The sequence below is a fragment of the Paramisgurnus dabryanus genome, chromosome 14 (genome assembly GCF_030506205.2).
Source record: "Paramisgurnus dabryanus chromosome 14, PD_genome_1.1, whole genome shotgun sequence".
Taxonomy (NCBI): Eukaryota; Metazoa; Chordata; class Actinopteri; order Cypriniformes; family Cobitidae; genus Paramisgurnus; species Paramisgurnus dabryanus.
This window is the reverse complement of record NC_133350.1, coordinates 32,168,216-32,190,705: the sequence shown is the minus strand read 5'-3', so window position 1 is coordinate 32,190,705 and position 22,490 is coordinate 32,168,216. Positions and strand designations below refer to the sequence as shown.

The window sequence follows — 22,490 nt, the reverse complement described above, 5'->3', positions numbered from 1 at the left end:
GTAATAACATGGCTAAGATGTCAAGACACTTTAATCGCTCTTTCTATGAGACCATTATATCTGACTCACAGCTATTTGTATCGTTGGCCACAGCGGTGATTCCCATTGGCTGTTGTGGAATATCAGCTCGTAACACCTTCATGTCTCCACCAACATATTTGTCAGCTCTGAGAACCGCTCTGCGCACCCAGTCCGTCCAGAAGATATGATCACCGTAAACGGCCAAACCGAAGGGGTGCACTGGTTCATTCTTAAGAACAACCTAAATATATCCAAAACAAACACACGAATCAGACAGAAATGTCTGATTTTTGGTAAGACTTTACAATAACTACAAATATGGTAGACTCTAGACACCTGTGTGTGACCCCATCAGTTTCAACTTACATATCGATGAGTGCCGTCATACTCGCAACGCTCAATCTTATCAAGCGTAGCGTCGGAGAAATACAGTTTCTCTGCACGATGATCGATGGCGAGTCCATTTGGAGTGCGAATGTCACTGCCAATGATCACGAGAACATTGGCACCAGACAGCTGAGCACGCATGATACTGGGAGATTGCTCATTCCAGTTGGTCCAAAACATCAAACTGGTGAACAGAAGAATGGAGAAGTTAGTCAATAACAAAGAATGATAACCATGTCATGATGACTGTTATGTCCTAATGATAACCTAAATGTAAAATATCAACTTTTTCAAAACAATATGGAAGCAGTACCATTCAGTAAAAGGTGACAAAATGTATTTAGATACTTTAGTCACCAGTGACGAGGCGAGAATTCAAAATATGTGTTTGGCGTGTCATGTCAAAACACTTGACTGCTGCACAGGCTTCTAAAGGGTTTCTGATAAAAGAGTCACTCGCGTCTACAAAATACACTAACTTAACACTAAACTTTTATCATAAATCCCTTCTAAGCGTCTGCACCAGCGAAGTCACCGGCTGCCACTGCAAGTCACACATAAATGTATGAGACTTTTCTGTTAGAACCCAGCCAAAGATTTTTAGATATTCTACATAAAATTGAAATCAATGAGTGAAATCTAACTTTGAAGCTTCTCATCAAAGTAATTTTGTGGTTATTTCAGGTGATTATTTTAAGACATTTGACAGGTCAGGAGTGCAGATTAAGGGGCGGCATTATTACAATAAGATCCCCTTCACTAAGGGAGCCGAATTTCAATTAGCTGTGTCATATGTTTCTTCTCCTGTAGTGTACTTATTAGTGATACTTTTCTGCATGATTTGTCTGTTGGCAACATAAACCGTTAATATTAATAATAATAATATATAAAATAATAACACAGTATGGTCTGTACTGCTCACGATACCACTGAGCATGCGCACGATCACATGACGTTAGTAGTGGGGCGTGATCAAAGGAGCAGTAGCTCATAAATATGTAAGACTAGCTCAAAACGGCACAATCTAAACTGCCCTGAAAAAGAGGCTACTAGAGATGGGTAACAATCTTTTCCTACAAGCTTTTTCGAGCAAACAACTTTTGAAACATGCTTGATGGAACTCATACACCGATATAACTTGTGGAAAAGCAGTCATAAGATGGGCACTTTAAAGAGAAATCTCACTTCTGACACTCATCCAGCACAAATGCCCGCGGGTGATCATCTCCTGACATGGTGACCACTATGTCACGGTCGAAAGCCCCCCAACGGCTCTGGTCCACAGTGTGACGGGTAATGGTGGAAGTGGTGTAACTGGTCCAGTATAACGTATCCCATGCCCTATGATACGACAAACCTTCCACTGACCCAACATCTGCAGACAGAAAGAAATGGAAAGTTTTAGCATAGCAACACAATGGTCAAGGGGTTGGGAACACGTCTACTAATAAAACATAATAGAAAATAGAAATCAAGTTTCTGTCAACTGTGTGCTGACCATCATTTATCAAAATATCTTTTTTTGTGTTCAACAGAAAACTTTTTGTATGAACTATATCTTTTACAGTATGTATTGTAATTTAATTTGGATAAAAGCATCTGCCAAATGCAACATGTTGCATACAAACACCATATATAATATGATTTAAATTTTGATTTAAATTTTTTTTAATAAATGCTGAACATGAAGTAATATGCTGTAGATGTACTATTTATAAAGTTAGCGAATGTGAACGTAAATATAACCATTTCAGTGTTTTATGGACATATGCCAGTTTTTATGGGCAGTAAATTTTCTCAAGTCCATAGGCAGGTACACAAAAAGTTAGATTTAGACCCTGGCAAAGTATCAAACACTATATACTACTAATACATTAGTTTAGATGTTAAAATAAGGTACAGTATGGTTCTATAATCCAGTAAAAACACATTTTTGATTAAAATACTGTTAAATGTTGTCTTCTTCAATAAAATCATCATCACCACCTGTGCCTGTCCATTTTATTTCCATCATGTATTTAAATCTAGTTGTCCTTCAAAGACTTTTATTTTTTTATGCTTTATCTATTTAGCAGAGGGTAATACACCTCCTTTAGTCCACTTTGGACCTTTTTCTGCTTCATGTGTCATGGCACTTACAGTATTTCACTATTATAAAGAAAAGGCTCACTTTGTCAGACAAAGTCACAGTGACTCATTTGGGTTGAAAGTGTAAATATTTTAAACATCTTCAAAACCTAATAGTTCTCTTTTAAGCAAATACACAATGCTGGACTATATGTCAGGTAGGGATGTGCACGAAAGGTTGAATATTCAATCTGCAATAATTATTTGAATAGAAAAAATGCTATTCAAAAATGCTGTTCAAATGTTTATTTTTAATGAGCCACCACAGGGTTAAAGGTATAGCGGAAGATTTTCGTTTTCCGGGTGGATCACCACTGTTATTGGTCATCCCAGATGTCAATCATTCTGATTATATGTTGTATAACCGTCGCACGTGCTCGCCTCTACGTTCGCTTTCTGCACATGCGCACTTTCACGTGTATGTGTGTTGTGCTACGGTTTCAACCATTCATTGAAGGTCGCGTTCTCACTGTGTTTTTTTCAAAATGTCTGAGGGTCGCAAGAGAAAAAGTGTCTATGAATTGTATGACAAGAAGAGAAAGGACTATAAATAAAGAAACAAGACCAGAATGTTTATGGGAGACTATTTCACATGCTGGCGTGAGCTAAAAGGACAGGTTGGGCTTCCCACGCAAAGTTTCTACTGGAAAGGTACATTTTGTCATGCTATTTGGAGAAATCCATTTAAAATCACTGCTAGTAAAAGTTGATGTAAGCTATTATTTGCGATGCTAGCCCTGGCACAAGTCACGAACCGCACAGACACGGTAAACATGCCGACAGAAACTTGTAAACAGAGCGAAGAGAAGAACTGAGCTCCTGCATGCTCTCTCTCTGTCTCGTGCAAGCGTTTAACAGGCGTTCCCTCTCGGGAGCATTTTTTAAAAAATATCGAGGGGCGGTTCTTTTAAATAATTCGGGAAAATCTTCCGCTATACCTTTAAGGCTACTGCTCATTTAACGTCTTTTACAGACATTAATATAAAATATACATGAAAATTAATTTGTATGCATTTCTGATTGTTTGGCAATTCAGTTTGCAGATTAATTGAAGTATTTAGAGTTCTAATGCGGGTTGTCTGTTTTTGTCCATTTGTTAGCGTCCGGTTATATAGTCTACTTTATTTTGTTAATACAGAGTCAGAATCAGACACAGAGAACAAAACGAAACTGAGAACACGTAGCTTTTATATGCGGTGGAAAATTAACCAGATAACTGCAGATGTCTGTTTAACAGCAAACATTAGCAATATCTCCGCTTTTGGTGTTGTTAATATAAGATTGTAACTTTGCACAGTCAGCTATAAGGTATCAAATCAGGTTACATTATTTGTAAAATAATGTTAAATTCAGATATACTTGTTAGATCCGTCTAACAAAAACATGTCAAACTAAATAAAGAAGATATTCATACATTTTTCCCCTCGCTCCGGGCTCTCACTTGGTGTTTCAAGTCTGTTTACAAGATGATAGCGTACTTGATGTCAAGTCCTCAAACTTTAAACTTTGCTTGGGGTTGGGGTATAATATTTGATATAATATAATTTCTATAATTTTATATAACAGCACTGAATTCATACTAATGACCAACTTAAAATCAAGGATTTGACTCTGCCTTTGCTCCGTGTGGGGTTTTAACGCCATATTTCTGCAAGCATTCTTTTTAAAGAAATTGTATATATATTTTTACAATGTTTTCAACTAAAAAAAAAAAAAAAAAACATATACAGAATATAAGCTTAGCTTGTTGTGGATATTTCCTAATTATAAGCCTTTGAAAATGTGTGAAAATGTGCCCAAATGAAAAAAAACATACAACTTTAAAAAAGGTAACGCCATTTAAATAACATACATGCACAAAGTGTGTCAGGAATGGTGATGTTTTATGTGTTTATGGTTGTGTATAGTGAGGATTGAGAAACCCCAAAATGTACAAGGATCATTGTAAAACAAAAATGCTCTAGTGTAAACCTAGCATGAGATTATTATAGTTTATCAGGACTGGTAGTTTCAGATGTAGTCTAAAATTTTCCAATTTGTGCAAAAAGATGCCAACATTCTCCCAGGAGATTTTTGTATTGGGGGGGGGGGGTTAAAATTGTTCTCATTATCCTCCATTTAAAAGTGTTTGTGGCAACATAACAATAAAGCAAAATGTAAAAACATTTCAATGATAAGTGCTCTTGCTTGTCTTATGAGAGTACTTAGGACTGTATTTTATTGTCAGAAAGGAAGTGAGTATTCTTTCACATTTGTTTGTGTCTGTTGGCCAGAGAAATGACTCAGTCAATGATTTTATGAGTTGTGCTCTCTCTCTCCAGCTGTGATCTCCTAATAAAGACTTCAAACACACGGTTAAACCTCAATCTGACACACAACTTAATATGCAAGTTGAAAAATCGTTAAAATGCATTCATGATTACGTTTTATGATTTGCATTTCGTTTGGAGTGTTGCTAGACACAAAATGAAAATAACAGCAATTTTAAGACTATTTAATGATCAATTATTTTATTATTATTCAATGCAGGCTATTATTAATTGTTTTGATTTTGGTCTATTTGTTTTGTCTCTTTCATTATGTTTTTTTCATTTATTTTTTGCTACCAAGACAGGATTTGTGCAGGGTATATAGTATAAGTTATTTGTATTGACATATTAAGTGAAATTTTACCTGAGTATCATAATCATAGCAAATATTGTACAGTATTGTGTACACAAAAATGGCACACAAGCTGTCACTGACAGTCCTGATATGTATCATTGAGGTAAAGATATGCATACATTTGGCCCTAATATGAACTCTTTTGGTACAAAGGTGTCCTTTTTGAAAGGGTCCCACTTCAGTGACAGTGTCTGTACCTTTTTACTGAGAGTGTAGCAAATCTACTGCTGCTCTGAGGTAATGCCTAATATTTTGTCCGGATTTTTGGATGTATTTTCATTTAACAGAGTAATTTTTTAAAACATTAATCTCGGATCGGGTTGAAAATCCTTGAAATGACCCCAAAACCCAGGAGAACCCCGCAACACAAATAGTACTGCAGTAACAGCTTCTGTCTAGATGGGATACAGCTATGGACAAATCTCGAAAGATGTTGGGTTTAGGTTTGAAGGTAGGATTAGGATGAAAACCACACTCATCTGTTGAGATTTCAAGAGATTTTGGCCATAGCTGTTTCCCTTCTAGCCAAGAAAGTACTCACACACGTGTTGCTCTATTTTAACATGTATGAAATTTTTTTAGAGACATTAAAGTTTAACCAGTAAACCATTAGATCGTGAAGATGTGCACATGACAGAAACATGAAAGCATTCCAGCATGAGGTCATCAACGTCAATGCACATAAAACATCCAGAAAAAGCAACACATGAAAACTCCATAGATGTAATGAATTAAAAACTTACTCTCAACCACTGTTTTCCGGTCCGATCCGTCGTCATTGATCTGTTGAATATTTCCAAAGTGGATGTCACTGTAGAAGATCCGATTGGCTCCTTTTCCTCCTCCCCCACGGTAGTCAAATGTTAGTGCGATGACGTTTTTCATGTGGTCAGGATCTTCAAACGGTTTAATAGGTGCATTGAGGTTATTCTCGTCTGATAAGTGCACGCTCTTTAGTATAGTACGCTCTGAATAAAGCAGGTATCCGTCGTAGTCACGGCAACCCTGACCGTCCTCGGAAAGCATTCCATGAGCACAAGCACATGTGCGCTGACTGTTACCGCGGTAAAGACATAGCTGTTGACATCCACCGTTCTTGTTCTTGCATACATTCGTTCCTACACAGAAAGACAGATATGAAATATATTACATTGTTAAAATATTACAAACATCTTAAATTAAAATATAAAACTACGTGTTTGTTTGATTACAAGAAACTAAAATTGACCATTAACATGTGTAATACCTCTTTCTGGTCTTATTTTGATTTATTCAATCGTGCAGGTTTCTTTTTTTCTTTTTTTTTAATGTCTGTGGTGTTATATGACAGTCACACAAAACATTTTGCCTGACATTCCCAAGTGCTCTTATTTTACATGATCAATTGCTTTATCAGATAACAAAAAAGATGTATTGCGAATGGCATGTTTAAAACATGCTTAAAGGACAAAATCTAACAATGGGCTACTAAAATAATAAAGAAAAAAGACTGCACAACCAATATAATAAAAGATTTGCCTGTCATTTGGCCATTGTTAACAGAACACCATCAGATGATTTTTATAGCAAAAAGTCTGTTTTACTTACCTTGTTGTCTAGCTCTGTTAAAGACTTTAATGTCTTTAAGTTGTACACCGATGCCTGTCCTCAGCGCTACTGAATCTGTGGCGTTGTCTTTACTGCCACGTTTTATCGAACCGTTCGCGTGAGTCCTTACAAAAGAAACGGTTTTGTCATATGCAGTGTACAAATGAGGAAGCGTTAAACAATACACAACAATGGAGGTTTTGTGGCTATTAACTTTCAAACAAAAATTTTAAAGACATAATTTGTGATCCGTGTTGGCAAAATGAGTCTGAAAGCACACAGTGCAATTTTGAGCTACCTGTAGAGGCAAAAGAAAGATTAATATTGAGTTTGGTCGAAATTAAGGTTTTTATCAAAATAAGTACATTTCGCCCTCATCTAGCGATTCCAATGCTTTAAATAGTCTTTAAACACCTAAAATGATCTTTATTTGTACACTCTAAAAAACAAACGGTGCTATATAGCACCAAAACAGTTGCTTTGGATCGTAACGATAGAAGAACCATTTTTAGTGCCATATAGCACCGGTGAAGAACCAGTGAAGCACCAGTGAAGCACCAGTGAAGCACCTGTGTAGAACCATATAGTGCTATGTAGAACCATATGTGGTGCTATATGGCCCCTATATGGTTCTACACTGGTGCTTCACTGGTGCTTCACTGGTTCTTCACCGGTGCTATATGGCACTAAAATGGTTCTTCTATCGTTACGATCCAAAGCAACTGTTTTGGTGCTATATAGCACCGTTTGTTTTTTTAGAGTGTATGTTTTCTAAAAGGTGTACTGTACTTAATGATTAATCTATAATAAAGATGCGTCTCCATACACATGCGCATCTGACATTGTGGTTTCAGTTTTAAAACATGCAGAAATGAGAAAATAAAGTGAAAGACTTGATTTTTGCTAACTCTTTCCCCACCAGCGTTTAAAAAAGTTAGTTTAAAAAAAGTTTGTTTTTAAAAAAGCTTTTTAAAAAAGCCAGCCAGTGCCAGCATTTTTTTTTATAATTTTCACAAAAGTTTAATGTCTTCCAAAAAAATGTTCCTCTTTAAAAATATAAATACAATACAATATCAAAAAAAAAGTTTCATCCTTCCTCTCAAATATGGGTAGGTTTATTCAAAAACACACTTTTGAGCAAAAAGCTGAGACAATCGCATTGATTTTGTGAAGGACTTTTTGATAGAGATCAGTTTTAAAGCAATACTTAAAACATACACAGAGTTTTAACTGTGTGTTTGCCCTAAGATACTTCCTTAACTGTTAAGGAAAATCTGTTAAAAAAATATCTGATGTGTAACATTATATTAGATCATTTCATAACAGTAGATCAGTGTTCTTTAACCCCGGTCCTCGAGGACCCCCTTCCAGAAAGTTTTAGATGTCTCCTTAATTAACACACCTGGAGCACGTTCAATCTCACATCGGTGAGCAAAGTTTTGCTACGGTTTCTGGGTTGAACGACATGTTTCCTGGAAACGGTGTGCAACGGTGCACAACAGGTTTTAGATGCGTTTTCTCTTGTTTGGTGGGTGTGTCCGAAATGTCGGCCCAATCAGCGGCAAGATGTAGATAAACCATCCGGTACTAAGAGAAAGCTCGCTTAATGGGTTAAAGTTGGAATGTTGTCTTTCATTCTGGACGGCAAGGTCAGTGAGTGTAACATCGTGGGTATTTTACAGTATTAAACACACATTTATAACGATTTCATCAGGCTTCAGAAACATTTAAAAAAGAACACAAAGAATGGCCTCTCAGCTACCGTAGTTGCAACTCTTGCATCATCACAACAACAGGGTGTTCAATGCATCACCATTTCTGTTTAATAAACGTTGTGCAACATTAACTCATTAGCATGTTAGGGAGACATTCTGGAAGGAGGCTGATGAGTTGGTTCAGGTGTTTTAAATATGGAGACATCTAAAACTAGAAGAACACTGCAGTCGATCTTAAAGCTGTCTTAATGTCAATCAAACAATTAAAGAAAGAAAAAAGTTTAACAAATTATTTTTCCTTTGCTAAATCTATTACTTTTACAGTGATTTTTGAAAATTTGCTCATTTCGACTCTATTTGCCAGCACAGGTCACATTTCTTCATCAGAGGCGGATAAAATTTTTTGTCCTATCAAATGTGTTCGATTGAGACTGTCCATCCCACAAATGCCAATAACAGGCAATAGAATTAAGGGCGGTTCACATTTCGCATCTTAAAAGTTATTTGAATATAAACGTGAGGCAAGCACGCTCAAACAAAAATCAATGCGGTCGCGATGCAACACCCTCTTTATTCCAAGTTTCCAAGTTTGTTTTTTTCATTAATCATTAAGACTGAATGGGTAGGTGAACTAGTGAAATGTGAACAGCCCTTTACACTTTATTACACTTTTTGCATCTACATGTCAACAATCGTATGGCTAATGGCTGTCATCATGATATTATAACAATGCTTATCTGTGTTGATGAAAAATCGCATGTTGGTTATGTGATTAAATGTGTACACATGATCATTAAATAATGTAAAAATACTGTATGTGTTTTGTGTCATGTACTGACCGGTCGCTCCAGTAAATATAACTCTCAAACACAGATACGGAGAACATGTCCATGTTGTTACTGGACAGCACCACTTCTCTGTTCTCGCCCGTCTCTAAATGAATACGCTCGATCTTATCTGTCCGAGCATCACACCAGTACAGAAATCCCTCCTACAGGACACACATACAGTACATAAGGTGAATATATCATTAGACCTGTGAGATACTTACCTGGACAACACTTTAAAGTCTCATGGGTAAACTTCTGATAGGAAACATTATGCATTTTTATGCTTGCTAGAACAATATGAGACTATATTAGCATGAATTGTGGTTTATGGGAGAGAAGTGATTTTTGTGGTTATATATGTACCTCATAGTCAATAGAGATGCCATTGGGCCAGCTAATACTGACATTCACCAGCACGGCTCTCTGAGATCCATCCAGACGAGATCTTTCTATGCGTGGGTACTGACCCCACTCTGTCCAGAACAGATACCTATACAAACAACGACCAACGTTAAATGTACTCACATAAGGAAAGTGCTGTATGGTTCATACCGCCCATAAAGTGATGGCTGACCCTTTCGCAGGATGTACAGTAATGGCCCGGGGTTTGTCCAGGCCTTGTGAGATGACCACATATCGAAACGAACCATTTAGTCTGGCGACCTCAATCACATCAAAGCCCTGATCGGTCCAATAGATGTTTCCTGTTGGACAAAAAAAAAAACCAAATGTAGGTAATGTTAGTGATCAGCATATGAAAATATGGTAAAATAGTAAAATGGTCGTAAATAAACAAACCAGCGATCCAGTCGACAGCGATGCCCTCCACGCGTCCAATGCCATTAGTGATCACATCCTCTCTCCATGTCTGATCTCTCTTAGCTCTGCTGATGGTGCTTAAACCCATGTCCACCCAATAGATGGTGTCATTATCTACATTTAAACACAATTAAAGAGGGTTTTGTTTGTTTAATTACACGGCTCTCTAATGTTTGATTCTGATTGGCCAGTCTCAACATTCCAAGGTTTGTTCTTTTCAGATAACTACCGCTCAAACTACTAACACACGGCTGCAAATCATTTTGACAGGTACAGTTTAAAATTACACAAAAAATAAATATAAATATGTCTTTTAATAACATATATGACATTATATTAACAAGTGATTAAACCAAATGGTGTGTTCGTAACATTTGAACTTCTTGACTTATCTTTAAACTGAAAGTAAACGTGTTTTCATTTTTTTGAGTGTTGACACTCACCAGCATGAAAATCAATGCCGACTGCGAGTGATGTGCCTGAAACGGGTACGAGGGCATCAGATTTATCAGCAGGGTCCAGTGGAATTCCTCGAATTCCCTCATGAACGGAGTACAGCAGGAACGAACCCACACCTTAAACCAACACAATACAAACATTACAGGTGAACAACTGCATTAAACTTCCTGTTATGTTTACAGGTTTGGACAGTAACATACAAAGTTTTTCTTCCAATGTGAAATGATTACAAATGCTTTAAAATGTATTTATTTTTAAAAAATATTTCAGAATATACAAAAAATGGCCAAAAATATATCTATTTTTTTTTACATATTTAAAAATATATTTCAGAACATATACTTTTTGGCCATTTTTCTGTATATTTTAAAATATATTTAAAATTATATTTGAAAGTATATTTTTTGGCGTATGTGATGGTTTTGTGGTCCAAGATCACATACTTCTACTCATGTTATAACTTTGTGTTTATAATATATTCCCAGTACAAATATATCTGTATTTGACAACACAACTAATATACAAACTTGGCGCTATATTTTCAGGCCTTATATGTGAACATACATTTCTCCAAACATTAAAAAAGACATGTATAAGTGAGTATGTGTTATGTTCATACCCTCGCAGGACTGCTGTCCACTCTTCAGGCTGTATCCTGCAGTGCACATACATGCACGGGTGGATGGAGATGTGGGGAGACACAGCTGCGAGCAGTCACCATTATTATTACTGCACAGGTTTGAACCTGACAACACACAGAGTTATGCAATAAAAGCAAATATTTTATCAGTATGTGTTTTCTTTGGAAAATGAACCCATGAATGTGGTGTTGTAAGCGCCAAGCTTATCCATCTGCACCACAGAGACACTTTATGTGTAACTTGTGCTCATTACAAGTTAAACTTAATTTACAAAACTCAGCCCTAACTGTGCTGTTACTGCCTGTGGACAGCTGGCAAAAAACTGCATTTTATTTGAAAGGGATGTTTGTGTACATTTTCTTTTGATCATGGCAGCATTGGTTCATCAAAAGCGTTATATATGTGTGTGCGAAAGCTGGGAAAAACTACACTGAGCACAGATGTGTTACCCCGATTTGCTTAATTTGTCCAGTGAATTGGACGCTACAACATCGTACCCAGCATATGCAAATAAGATCATCAGTGACAGCAATTTTTTGTATCGAATCCTCACAAACACACGCACACACCTGTCTGCACAGTCTCATTGTAGATCTTCATGTGCATCATGGGAGATGTGCCATTTCTCAAGACTCGCCAGTTTCCTCCGTCACTCTTATCGCACGTGCCAATCTGATCTGTGCCCTGGTCCGCCCACCACAACTTATCACCTATGCAACAAAACACAGACCTGTATTATTTTTTCAACTGTCATTAGTGTGCACATCTTTCATGAGCGCTGTATTTACCCATGATAGCCAGAGCTGAGGCCTTGTTCAGTTTGCCTTTGACACCATCCAACACCTCCAGTCCTGATCCGTCCAGTTTACAGCGGTTGATGGTGCTGTTTCCAGAGCTGATCCAGTACAGTTGCTCTGTATGAAAGTCTATGGACAGACCTACGGCAAAATCAGACGTCAAGTCATGTCATGTCACATTTACATAAACAGCACTTTATCATTTTGTTTTATTGCTTCAAACCACATATACCAGAAAGATAAAGAAAGCATATGAACCACAGAAAATTTGGGAAATTATTAAATATATACTATGTAATAGGATATATAGTATTATTGTACATTTTATTTTTCCTCATGAATAGATTATAATCTAATAAAATGGTTTACAATTTTTCATTGACTATCAAACATGTACATAATTAATATAATAAATAACAGGCATCATATTAAACCAATCTTACATGGAAATGGCCCTTAAAAAAAGAAAGAAGAAAATTCTTTTCACAACAGCTGCTTCACAGTTAGAAAACATTCATGAAGTGTGTGAACCATTATATTATTATGATTCAATCTGGCTCACTTTTACTAAGGCAGAGATACATTTGCATTAAATTAAGATTTTTTTACTGGACGTGCTTGAGTTGACACGCAGATTGTTGTTTTCTCCTTCCATTTAAAATTAATTAAGTCTGCAACGTTTTTGTCTATGTTTCATTTTATCACTGCAGTTTAAGGCTTCAGTCACACCAAAAGCGCTTTAAACGCTTGCAAACGCAAGGCGCGACGCACTGCCTTTTTTAAAAAAAGAGCAGTGCGACGCGGCTTTTCATATTGCTAAGCAACCACCGAGTCAGCTGTCTTGTCAATCAAATATTGAAGCGTGAGCGCTCTTTTGCTGTTAACTGTCATATCAGCAGAAACTTTAAAAAGAGGACGCTTGCTCTGACCTTGTTTGAGGGTGAGAGGTGCACAAACACACAGGAGAGAGTGAGCGAGTGGTGTCCGGTTCTTCAAAGCAACTGTAAACTTCCCTCAACACAACGTAAGGCCCGCCTCTCCCCTCATTCGATTGGACAATGGAAAGACACGAATGACGTCGGGCGCTTCTCCGCTCTCAGCGCTCCTTCAAAAACGCGTGCAAGGCAGGCGGCAAAAAACCGCAAGGCGCTCGGCGCGCATAAACAGCGCGCAAACGCGCCCTGCCCATAGAATATCATTCAAAAAAGGCGCCTGCAACTGCCATAAACGCTATTGGTGTGACTGGCCCCTAACATTGTTTTTATTTTCTCATGAAACTCTCAGATTTTGGCTGTGCAATTAAACAGCCACAACCTATTTTAGGCTTAAGAACTATGGAAGCACATTGGTAGCAATATTCAAATTATACTGTAATAGCAGTATGACTGAGAATTGCAAATGTAAATAAAATTAAAACCAAACATTGCACATATGGGCATGGAAAAAGAAAACGGAAATATAAAAAATGCATTGCTATTTTGTTAACATTGCATTGCATATTTTTTCTGGCTTAAACAAATGGAGCTGAAGCTGTCACTTACCCACTGGGGCTTTCTGACTGGTGAAGATCACCGTACGGTTTGTGCCGTCAGTGTTGGCCATACTGATGTTATCTCCATCAGTCCAGTAGAGCTTCCTACAGATGTAAACATGTACAGAACATATAGTTAATCCTTTCGATCCAAATGAGAAGCTGATGTGTGTGCATGCATGTGTGTTTGTTACAGTCAGCTCACCCCAGTATGGGATGCAGCACAAGGCAATGAGGCTTATCCAGGCCTTGGATAACAGCATTTTTGAAGGAGCCATCGAGTCTGGCGACATTAATCTGTTTCTTATTGGCATCATAACTGGTCCAGAAGAGATTACGTGAGACCCAGTCCACCGCCAGACCATGAGCATTAGGAATATCTGATCACATGCACAAAATAAAACAAAAAATATACAGATTTGAATCGTTTAAAACAACATAATCTTATGATAGACACAGAAAAATCAACATTGACATTTCTACAGGAGTAAACATCCTGAGGAACTGAAAGAGGAGTGAGTCTGCGAGACAGCAAACTGTGAGTCAGTATTTCAGGAAAGAACACTTTAAACCCAACATGTCTTTAATTTGGTTTTGAGGGTTGAGTTAATTTTACTTAAACAGCACTTCCCAAAAACACACTTGACTGGAAACACAAGACTGTAAACCAGACTCACAAATAACTTGACTTGATGTAAACAACATCTGAAATCCTAAGGAATCATGTGATTATCCTAACACCTAAATCTTTTATTTGTACTTTTTTAATGACTTGACTATAGTATTAAGATTCTTGGCTTTATAGATTATATTTTATTGGACAGAATTAAACAGGGTTACAGTGAGTGAAACTGGAGGATAGAGGCAGAGGCTATAGGCACATAGTATTGTTTGACAACACTTTGAACGTCAACAGGAAGGGACGTCACACAGATTTGCATAGAACGACTTTAAGTAAAACTGTATCAAATCTCTGTATTTTGTTGGGAATCGGCGAGTAAGGGCATACAATGTAAACGACACAAAGACGTAGTGAATCAAGTGTTATCCAGAGATAGTGAGATAATAGGTGTGTTCGAGATCATCCAGCGCTGCGCAGACCGATCGGCGAGGTTTGCCGCTGTGTTTCCTTGTTTTTTAATAGCGAAAGAAGTGAATTAGATGGTGAATTTGATAAAAACAAACCTTTTAATAAAAAGTTGCAACCAGAGACATTTTATTGAATATTTTAATTGCTGCTTATACTGTATACCGGGAAATAATGGGAAACAAGACTATATTATTAAAATACCAATAGAGTTTGTTATTTTCATTTTTATTTTATTACACGACACAATATAACATATTTATGCATATTAACGTGTTTTTTCCTGTTTTCAAAACATGAATTTATAATGTTTATTAGTGGAACTAAAGGTTGGATTAAACTTGAAACGCACGTGATCGTTGTCATCAGTGAGGCGACCAATCACTAAAAGCTGTGTCGTCATCACAAGTCCGTGCAGCCGCTCTGGAGAGGCTGCACCGGCTGAGCTAGCCGGCTACTCTTGAAACGCTCTCGCAGTACTTTAAAACCATGTGACACAGTCACGTGCCTGCAGCGCCAGCTGAAGTCGGACAAAATCACTAACCGGCATGCACTGCTTCAAGTCAGCCACCGATCGGTCAGCGCAGCGCCGCATGAAGTCGAACACACCTAATGTTTTGTGGGTGTTGCTTGCTCATGACTCACTCCTCCCACTGGACGCCTCTGGGATTTTGTGCTTTTCCGGAAACAATCGCTAGAGCTGATCTTTCTTGTTTAAATCTAATACAACTAAAGACTCTTCTGAGATATGAAGGATGTAATACTACTCTATAGGTACTCAAGATAAACATAAGATTAACAAAAAACAGCATGGGTTATGTGAGCTTTAACTTTCTCAAACTTTGTAGACTGACGAGATAACTCTGTAAATGTATGTTAATCTGAAAAATCGCGATTATCCACTAGATGACGCACTTACCCAATTTATGAAAAAACTGAAGTCAAAACTTTATTTACTAATTTTAACCTCTCTGTATGTTTTGAAAATCATTCTATATCTGATCTCTAACAAAATTCATTCACAAAATGCAACATTTCAGCTTTTTGCTAAAAAAATTATTTTTAAATACCCATATATAAGATAATACAGATATGGATAAAACTACTTGTCCCAGTTTTGTTTGTTTGTTTATTGTTTGTTTGAATGCAGAGGGTCTGTTCTTTCATTTGATATATTTGTATATTTATAGAAGAAAATTTTCCTGGAAGGCATTTTGTGAAACCTTTGTGAAAATTACAAAAAATGCTGGTGGGCAACTTTTCCAAAAATAGCTTGCGGGAAATGAGTTAAAAACAATTTGTATTAAAACTTAAAATTTGCTCATTGTGACTCAATTTGCCAGGAAGGGTCACACGTATTGTAGAAATATTTAGTAAAAAATCAAACTGTACTATATTAAAGTAACATAAAAATATGTTGATTTGACATGATTTTTACTGTTTATGTTTAGGCTAGTGAATTCATTTAGTTAACACATAAGTAAATAATTCAGTTACATGTGCAGGCAAATGTGTGGTCACAGGTGTGTGTTTATCAGTTCATTCAGTCAGATTTATGCCAAGCCAACCTCATCCAAAATGAATTTACCTCAATGTGCTGTTTTAGCAAGATAGCTTGCTGGATAACTACTGTAGACAAACATTTGCATAACTATGAATACATTTTAAGGCTTTTGTCTGTGAAATAACTACTGTTTATACATTTCAGTCTCACCCCATTTCGTCAATATTTGACGACACTTGACCATTCGTCATATGTTGACGTGAAGGGTATACCTTTCGCGTCATTTTTTGACGAACTGGGGACTTCAATACTAATACGTCCGTTGCATTCTCTTTCCTATTTTATTACCATTTGCGCGTCGGTTTAGGGTTAGATTTACATAATGACATCCCTACCCAAACCTAACTCTAACCCCAACGCCAGGTGACCACTGTTTCTAACCCCAACGCCAGGTGACAACTGTTTAATTTCGCGTACACTGTTTAATTTTGCGTAATCTAACCCTAAACCGACGCGCAAATGGTAATAAAATAGGAAAGAGAATGCAACGGACGTAATAGTATTGAAGTCCCCAGTTCGTCAAAAAATGACGCGAAAGGTATACCCTTCACGTCAACATATGACGAATGGTCAAGTGTCGTCAAATATTGACGAAATGGGGTGAGACTGTGTTACACAAGCACAAGCATTTTTGTTCACAAAGTCTAACTTCACAATATTTGTTGGGCTTTTTATGGTATTTATGCTTTTTTACCATGCTTATTAATTGTTGTTGCATAATGTCGCATCCCCTACAAACAGTATCCCTTAACTGAACTGGTCAGAATATGCTACAAAGAGTTCCGGATTAACGTGGAAAATCAAATGTCTGACATTGTTAGACAACTGAGAGAGATCTGTTTAAAATACAATTCAAGTAACTACAAACATGAATATGGTACCTGCAGACACAACAGTCTCTATGCCTGTGCCATTGATAAAAGCCCGCTTGATGGTCTGGGTCCGAACATCAGACCAATAGATACGCTGCTCGAGAGCGTCGTAATCCACCGCCGTGACGTTGTCAATGTCAGGGACAGTGAATGAGATGATGTAGTTGTAGTATGGGTTAAAGATGTCCACCCCTCGTATCTCAATCTGACGGGCGTAGAGCAGGAACTGGCGTGACTCTGGAAGACAAGCAGTGAACCTTCATGACAAAGGACACCCTGAAAGATGACCATATCATGGTGGAAAAAAACTAGTCATAAACTAATACATTTGGATGACAGCAGTCGCTGAAGATCTATTTAGTTTTACTGTCAAATAAAAGAGAGACGCTGTGTAATTTTGTGTCTGTTCATTATGAGAATGTCACTGATTCATTTGATGTCTCAGGAATCTTTTAATGCACTTTGGCTGGAGATCATATTTGCCTACAGTGATAAACAGCCTCTCTTGGAAGAGCTTTGTGCATTTTCAGTACAGTAGAAAGGTTTGAGCATTGTGAAAGAAAAGCATTAATGCAAAACATTATAGAAGATGTTCACGTCTGAGAGAATGTCAATACAGATCACCTATTTGTCTACAAGCTGTATAAACAGGTAAAAATTATGTTTACAGAAAGCTCCTACAAGAAACTACACAAGAAATAAATGTTTAAATACACACTGCTTTAAAAATACAGTATAGCCACAAGACATAAACATAAGACATCTGTAGATTTCTTTTAAAATAAACTTAATGACACAAACAGTCTGCTTAGAAAAAACAACAACCTATAATGAATTGTTTTTGTGTGTTGTTTGTCACATATGGAGAAAATATGCTAATCCCTAGACTAATAACTTATCAAAAAGCTACAGTAACAAAGGTCATATGTTAACCTAGTCAGTGACCTGAGACTGGAGGTAAACTCTCCAAACCCAAATATTTGTCAGTCTACAGCTAGGTAAACTGACTATTAAGAAAACACATTAGATGTGCTGCAAAAACTACAGCAAGAGCAGTGCCTGTTCTTGGCATGAGCCCACACAAACGTCTGTCTTGCCCACCCAATCCGAATTTAGTCAAAGACATCATTCATATTATATTTTACTACAACTTATACACTGGTTAAAAGCAATCTGGGGCGTGCTATGTTATTAACACCAAGTTTGTGTGATAATTTAATTACCATCCGAACCCAGATCTCTCAGTTTATAAGAGAGGATCAATGCAAAAGTCTTTTTAGACCACTGAAAAGCAGTTTCACTGTTTCATGTGTTGGTGTTGATCGATTAGCTGACTTAACATTACAAATGTTTTTCTAGATCGTTTCCAGTACAAAAAAAAATTGAATATGTTGTTAATAAAAATTTAATGAGATAACACTTTATTCGATAGTCCCCTTTAGACATTTTACTAACTATAAGTAAGTTTGTAACTTCTTGTCATCTGTCTCTCATTAGAGTATCATTAGACTGTCTGCTTAGTATCTAATAACACTTTATTGTGACGATCACCCAATAGACATTTAACTAATTTTACATCTACTAATAAGATGTAGTTGAAGAGTTAAAAAACGTAATGGACTATCAAAATAAAGTGTAACCTGAACAGCCTCACTTTTGTTATGATAAAAGTGTTATGATTATGTTATCAACTAGTAAGTTATATAATAAATACATTTCTAAAGATATGAGATTGATTATAAAGCACAGTCTTAAAATGGGAGCAAGTGCTGCTGTCTCTTACCGAAGCAGGTTTGGTTGTCCGGGCTCAGTCTCATGAGATGAGGACAGGCACATGAGAAGGTCTGGTTATAGTTGATCAGACACAGATGAGAGCAGGGACCCAATCCACCGTTAGCGGCACATGGGTTTGGTGCTGGAGATATGAGATAAGGGATATGACATACTGACTTCACTATGCCATTCACATACTCAGTTACTGGACGTAACATGTAAGAAAAATTTAAGCATGATGTAAACTTGATGCAAACAATGATAAAATACCACTGGAACATAGTAACATACTACTAGGGCAGTGCTAACATCAAAAGTTATATCTGTAAACTTAAACAGAGCAAATATTTATCACATTGCATTTACTCTACACTAAAGCATGTTTGACATCTTTAAATAACATTATGACCTCTGCCTCTTTCTGACCATGCCTGTAGTTTCGGATTTTAATTTGTTTACTAAAAATGTGTACTTTACTATAAGTTGCATAATGCATACAATGTCACAGTTTTTTCTTGAGAATCTTTTTTTTTTCTTGAGGTTATTACAAAATTGTAAGATTTATTATTATGAGGAATTATTTTCCTAAAAAAAAAAAAAAACCTTAGTTAGTTATATATTGTATCGTGTTGGTTTACAGTGTTCCAAATAATTGCCAATGCAAAGCTTTAATAAATTTAAGTGTGTCCACCATGAAAGAATGAAGTATGGCATGTAGATTTTAACTAAAGGATCACTAAAACATCTAAACAAGCACCCACATCAAATATTTGGTTAATCTCATGTACAGCATAAACAAATAAGACTCAGCATGAGCAAGGGAATTATGATAGAAGAAAATGTCAAAAGTTAAAGGTTGAAGAGATATGGAGAAACTTGAGTCTAAAGTAATTTATTTTCTCTGCCGGCTCCTGTCAGACGTAACTAAACACATGTCGGCGTTTATGAGGTGAAGTCAATGCACTAAACTATCATGACAAGTTTATTCACATGCTGCTTTATTAAGTGCCAATGAGCATCAACACAAATGTCAATCAAACATGCTGATCCCGCCCTCAATTTGATTCGCCTGTCACAACAAAATTAAAGTTTACTTACCTGTTATTAACAATTATAAACCGCTGCCTTGTAAAGGTTATGAAAGGATTAACTCTGTGTGTTTTACTGAATTTTGGCACACAGAATATGCCATAATAGATTTAAACTAGGACAAATTATATATCAACTAATTATTACATATTAAATATTAATTTTGTTTAAAGTATAAAAATTAACCAACATTGGTTACCGTACTGGCTATGATTTCAATAAGGTTTTCTTTTAGTTTCCCAAATACTTCCCAAACATGGTTTGTTTATAGTTTGATTGTCAAAACTGTTAACAAAAACCCTTTTGTGCCATTTGTTGAAGGAATTTTCTAATTTGAATTAATAGTAACCCTTTACAATAAGATTGTATTTGTTATTACAATAGTTCACAATGCATTAACTAAGGTTAAGAGTTATAACTTTTCAATTTAATAATATATTAGTAAATGCTAAAATTAACATGAACTAAGTTTTATAAATGTTTTATTGTTCATTGTTAGTTCATGTTCGTGTATGCATTAACCGCTTGACCGACCACTTCCCTTTAATTTATAAATTAATTAATTCTTACTAAATTTTTTTGTATAGTATATATAGTATTTAATATAAAGTATTTTTAACATATAGTACTTGATAAATAGTATTTTTTAATATATAGTACTTAATATATATTAAGGGGTGTTTTCCCAGACAGGGAATCTCATAAAATTATATAATATAGCTTTTAATATATACTATATCTTCTATAGGATCAGCCAAGTTTGGCTCTCTCTCAAGGGTTTTCTTTTCTCCCAAGGACTTTTACGAAAGAGTTTTTCTCCTAGGAGTTTTCTTCAAGCCCTTCGCTGACATTATCTTCACTAAGACCTTTCTATATATGTTACATTATTTCTCCGTTCAATAGCACGGTTTAATCTCTGCCGCTGTACTTTGCTACTTTCTGAATATATGAATTTAAGTTAAATGAATAACTTAATGTTGAAGATTACCTTGTGGTTGTCTAGATGGGTGGTACACCTGTAGATCAAAGGGTTGTGTGTTTGTTCTCTGGACTACAGTCACATTGTTTCCCGTCCACTTGTTTGCTTTGGCCAGTGTGTTTGTGCGCCAGTCGGTCCAGTAAACTTCTCCTCCGTACATGGTGACGGCGAATGGATGAGAGAGATACTCGTGTCCTCGGAGCACCTCGATCAGGCCAGATCCATCATATTTGGCTGAATAGATGGCATCAGATCTGAGGCACAAGATAAGTCATTGTGCAGTCAGATTTCAATGTGACATGAAAGGTAATATAAAGACAATAAACCCAACGACTTTCTGCTATCCTCACAGGTCACAGGTAAAAACAAACATACAACAACTTATCAAGCTAGTCTTATAAGTTGGATGTTTTAATCAGGATCAATCATTTTGAATGCTTACTGTGTTGTGCTGTTTTTAAGACCTGAATTGTTTTAATAACTAGATGTTCTTATGACAATTGCTGCATCTTAATTCACCACCTTGTTCTATGACCAAATGCTTATGCTACGGGAAAGCATAGACATTATAGTGCATAGCAAAAAATATTCAAATAATTCAATGGTCCGTCATAAATTATTCCTTATGTAATGTTAATTAATGTGCAATTTGAAATTTTAGCAGAAATAGTAGACCATCCATGTACTTCAAGGATACTCATTTCAAACAAACTATAGGAATTTGGGAAATACTAATTCTTATTTTGAATACTATTTATAATGGATAGTTGTCCAATGATTATTAGATGTATTTTTAGAAACCTCCTACTGCATCAGTTAGTTACCCTAAAACAGATTATTTTAGATTGTACCTGGCATCTATCCAGAGGATGCGACGCTCAAGATAGTCTACGGTCAATCCATTGGGCCATCCTCCACTGCCTGTTTCCTTATGGATGGTGCGCCTGCCGTGACCACTCATGGACGCTGCCTCTATCCTCGGCATGCTGGCGTCCCAGTCAGTCCAAAACAAGATTCTACACAACCATAATAACACAGATAATAGGCTGAAATGCAGTGACATTTCTGTGCCTTTGTTCCCATCAACCAAAAGAGGAAAATCTATACCAAATAACACATTTTTAGTAGACTCATCAGTTCAGTCTTAGTTGTCTAATGTGTTATTGTATCTACTATGCTGCATTAGGAAATGTGCATTGGTCCTTTAGTTAAACCTGTAGAGCATAAAGGCACTTAAAGCACCAAGGTCATGGGAACGCATTAACTGAAAAAAATAATGCACTGATACTGAAAAAGCATGTGCCAAATGCATGAAATTAAATATTTTCGTTTCTACTAAGACACATCTTATCATTCATCATCATCAAATGTAATAAAGAAGATATGTTTTGAAAAAGACTATTGTGTCTGTCCATCAATCACAGGAGTGATTCTGATGTTGGGTTAGAATAAAGATGACGTTCTGTCACTGAATATAAAAAACTGCACCTTCAAAAACTCTGCACTTCATGAATTCAAGTTTTATTTTAGTTTACACAGAGATGATCC

General features: G+C 36.4%; 1 protein-coding gene across 1 annotated transcript in view; it reads right to left on the bottom strand.

Moving 5' to 3' along the window:
• lrp1aa (low density lipoprotein receptor-related protein 1Aa) overlaps positions 1-22,490 on the bottom strand; it is a 263,102-nt gene that overhangs the window by 83,723 nt on the left and 156,889 nt on the right. The window contains exons 26-44 of the mRNA XM_065265952.2: positions 21,794-21,958; positions 20,952-21,196; positions 18,885-19,016; positions 17,111-17,338; positions 13,784-13,958; positions 13,589-13,683; positions 12,039-12,188; positions 11,820-11,960; positions 11,229-11,354; positions 10,594-10,725; positions 10,130-10,264; positions 9,906-10,035; positions 9,695-9,821; positions 9,341-9,492; positions 6,787-6,911; positions 5,943-6,317; positions 1,594-1,783; positions 388-592; positions 70-262 (exon numbers count right to left, since the gene is read on the bottom strand). Of these exons, the coding sequence (XP_065122024.1) occupies positions 70-262; positions 388-592; positions 1,594-1,783; positions 5,943-6,317; positions 6,787-6,911; positions 9,341-9,492; positions 9,695-9,821; positions 9,906-10,035; positions 10,130-10,264; positions 10,594-10,725; positions 11,229-11,354; positions 11,820-11,960; positions 12,039-12,188; positions 13,589-13,683; positions 13,784-13,958; positions 17,111-17,338; positions 18,885-19,016; positions 20,952-21,196; positions 21,794-21,958 (3,221 nt within the window). The remainder of the gene's footprint in view (positions 1-69; positions 263-387; positions 593-1,593; positions 1,784-5,942; positions 6,318-6,786; positions 6,912-9,340; positions 9,493-9,694; positions 9,822-9,905; positions 10,036-10,129; positions 10,265-10,593; positions 10,726-11,228; positions 11,355-11,819; positions 11,961-12,038; positions 12,189-13,588; positions 13,684-13,783; positions 13,959-17,110; positions 17,339-18,884; positions 19,017-20,951; positions 21,197-21,793; positions 21,959-22,490) is intronic.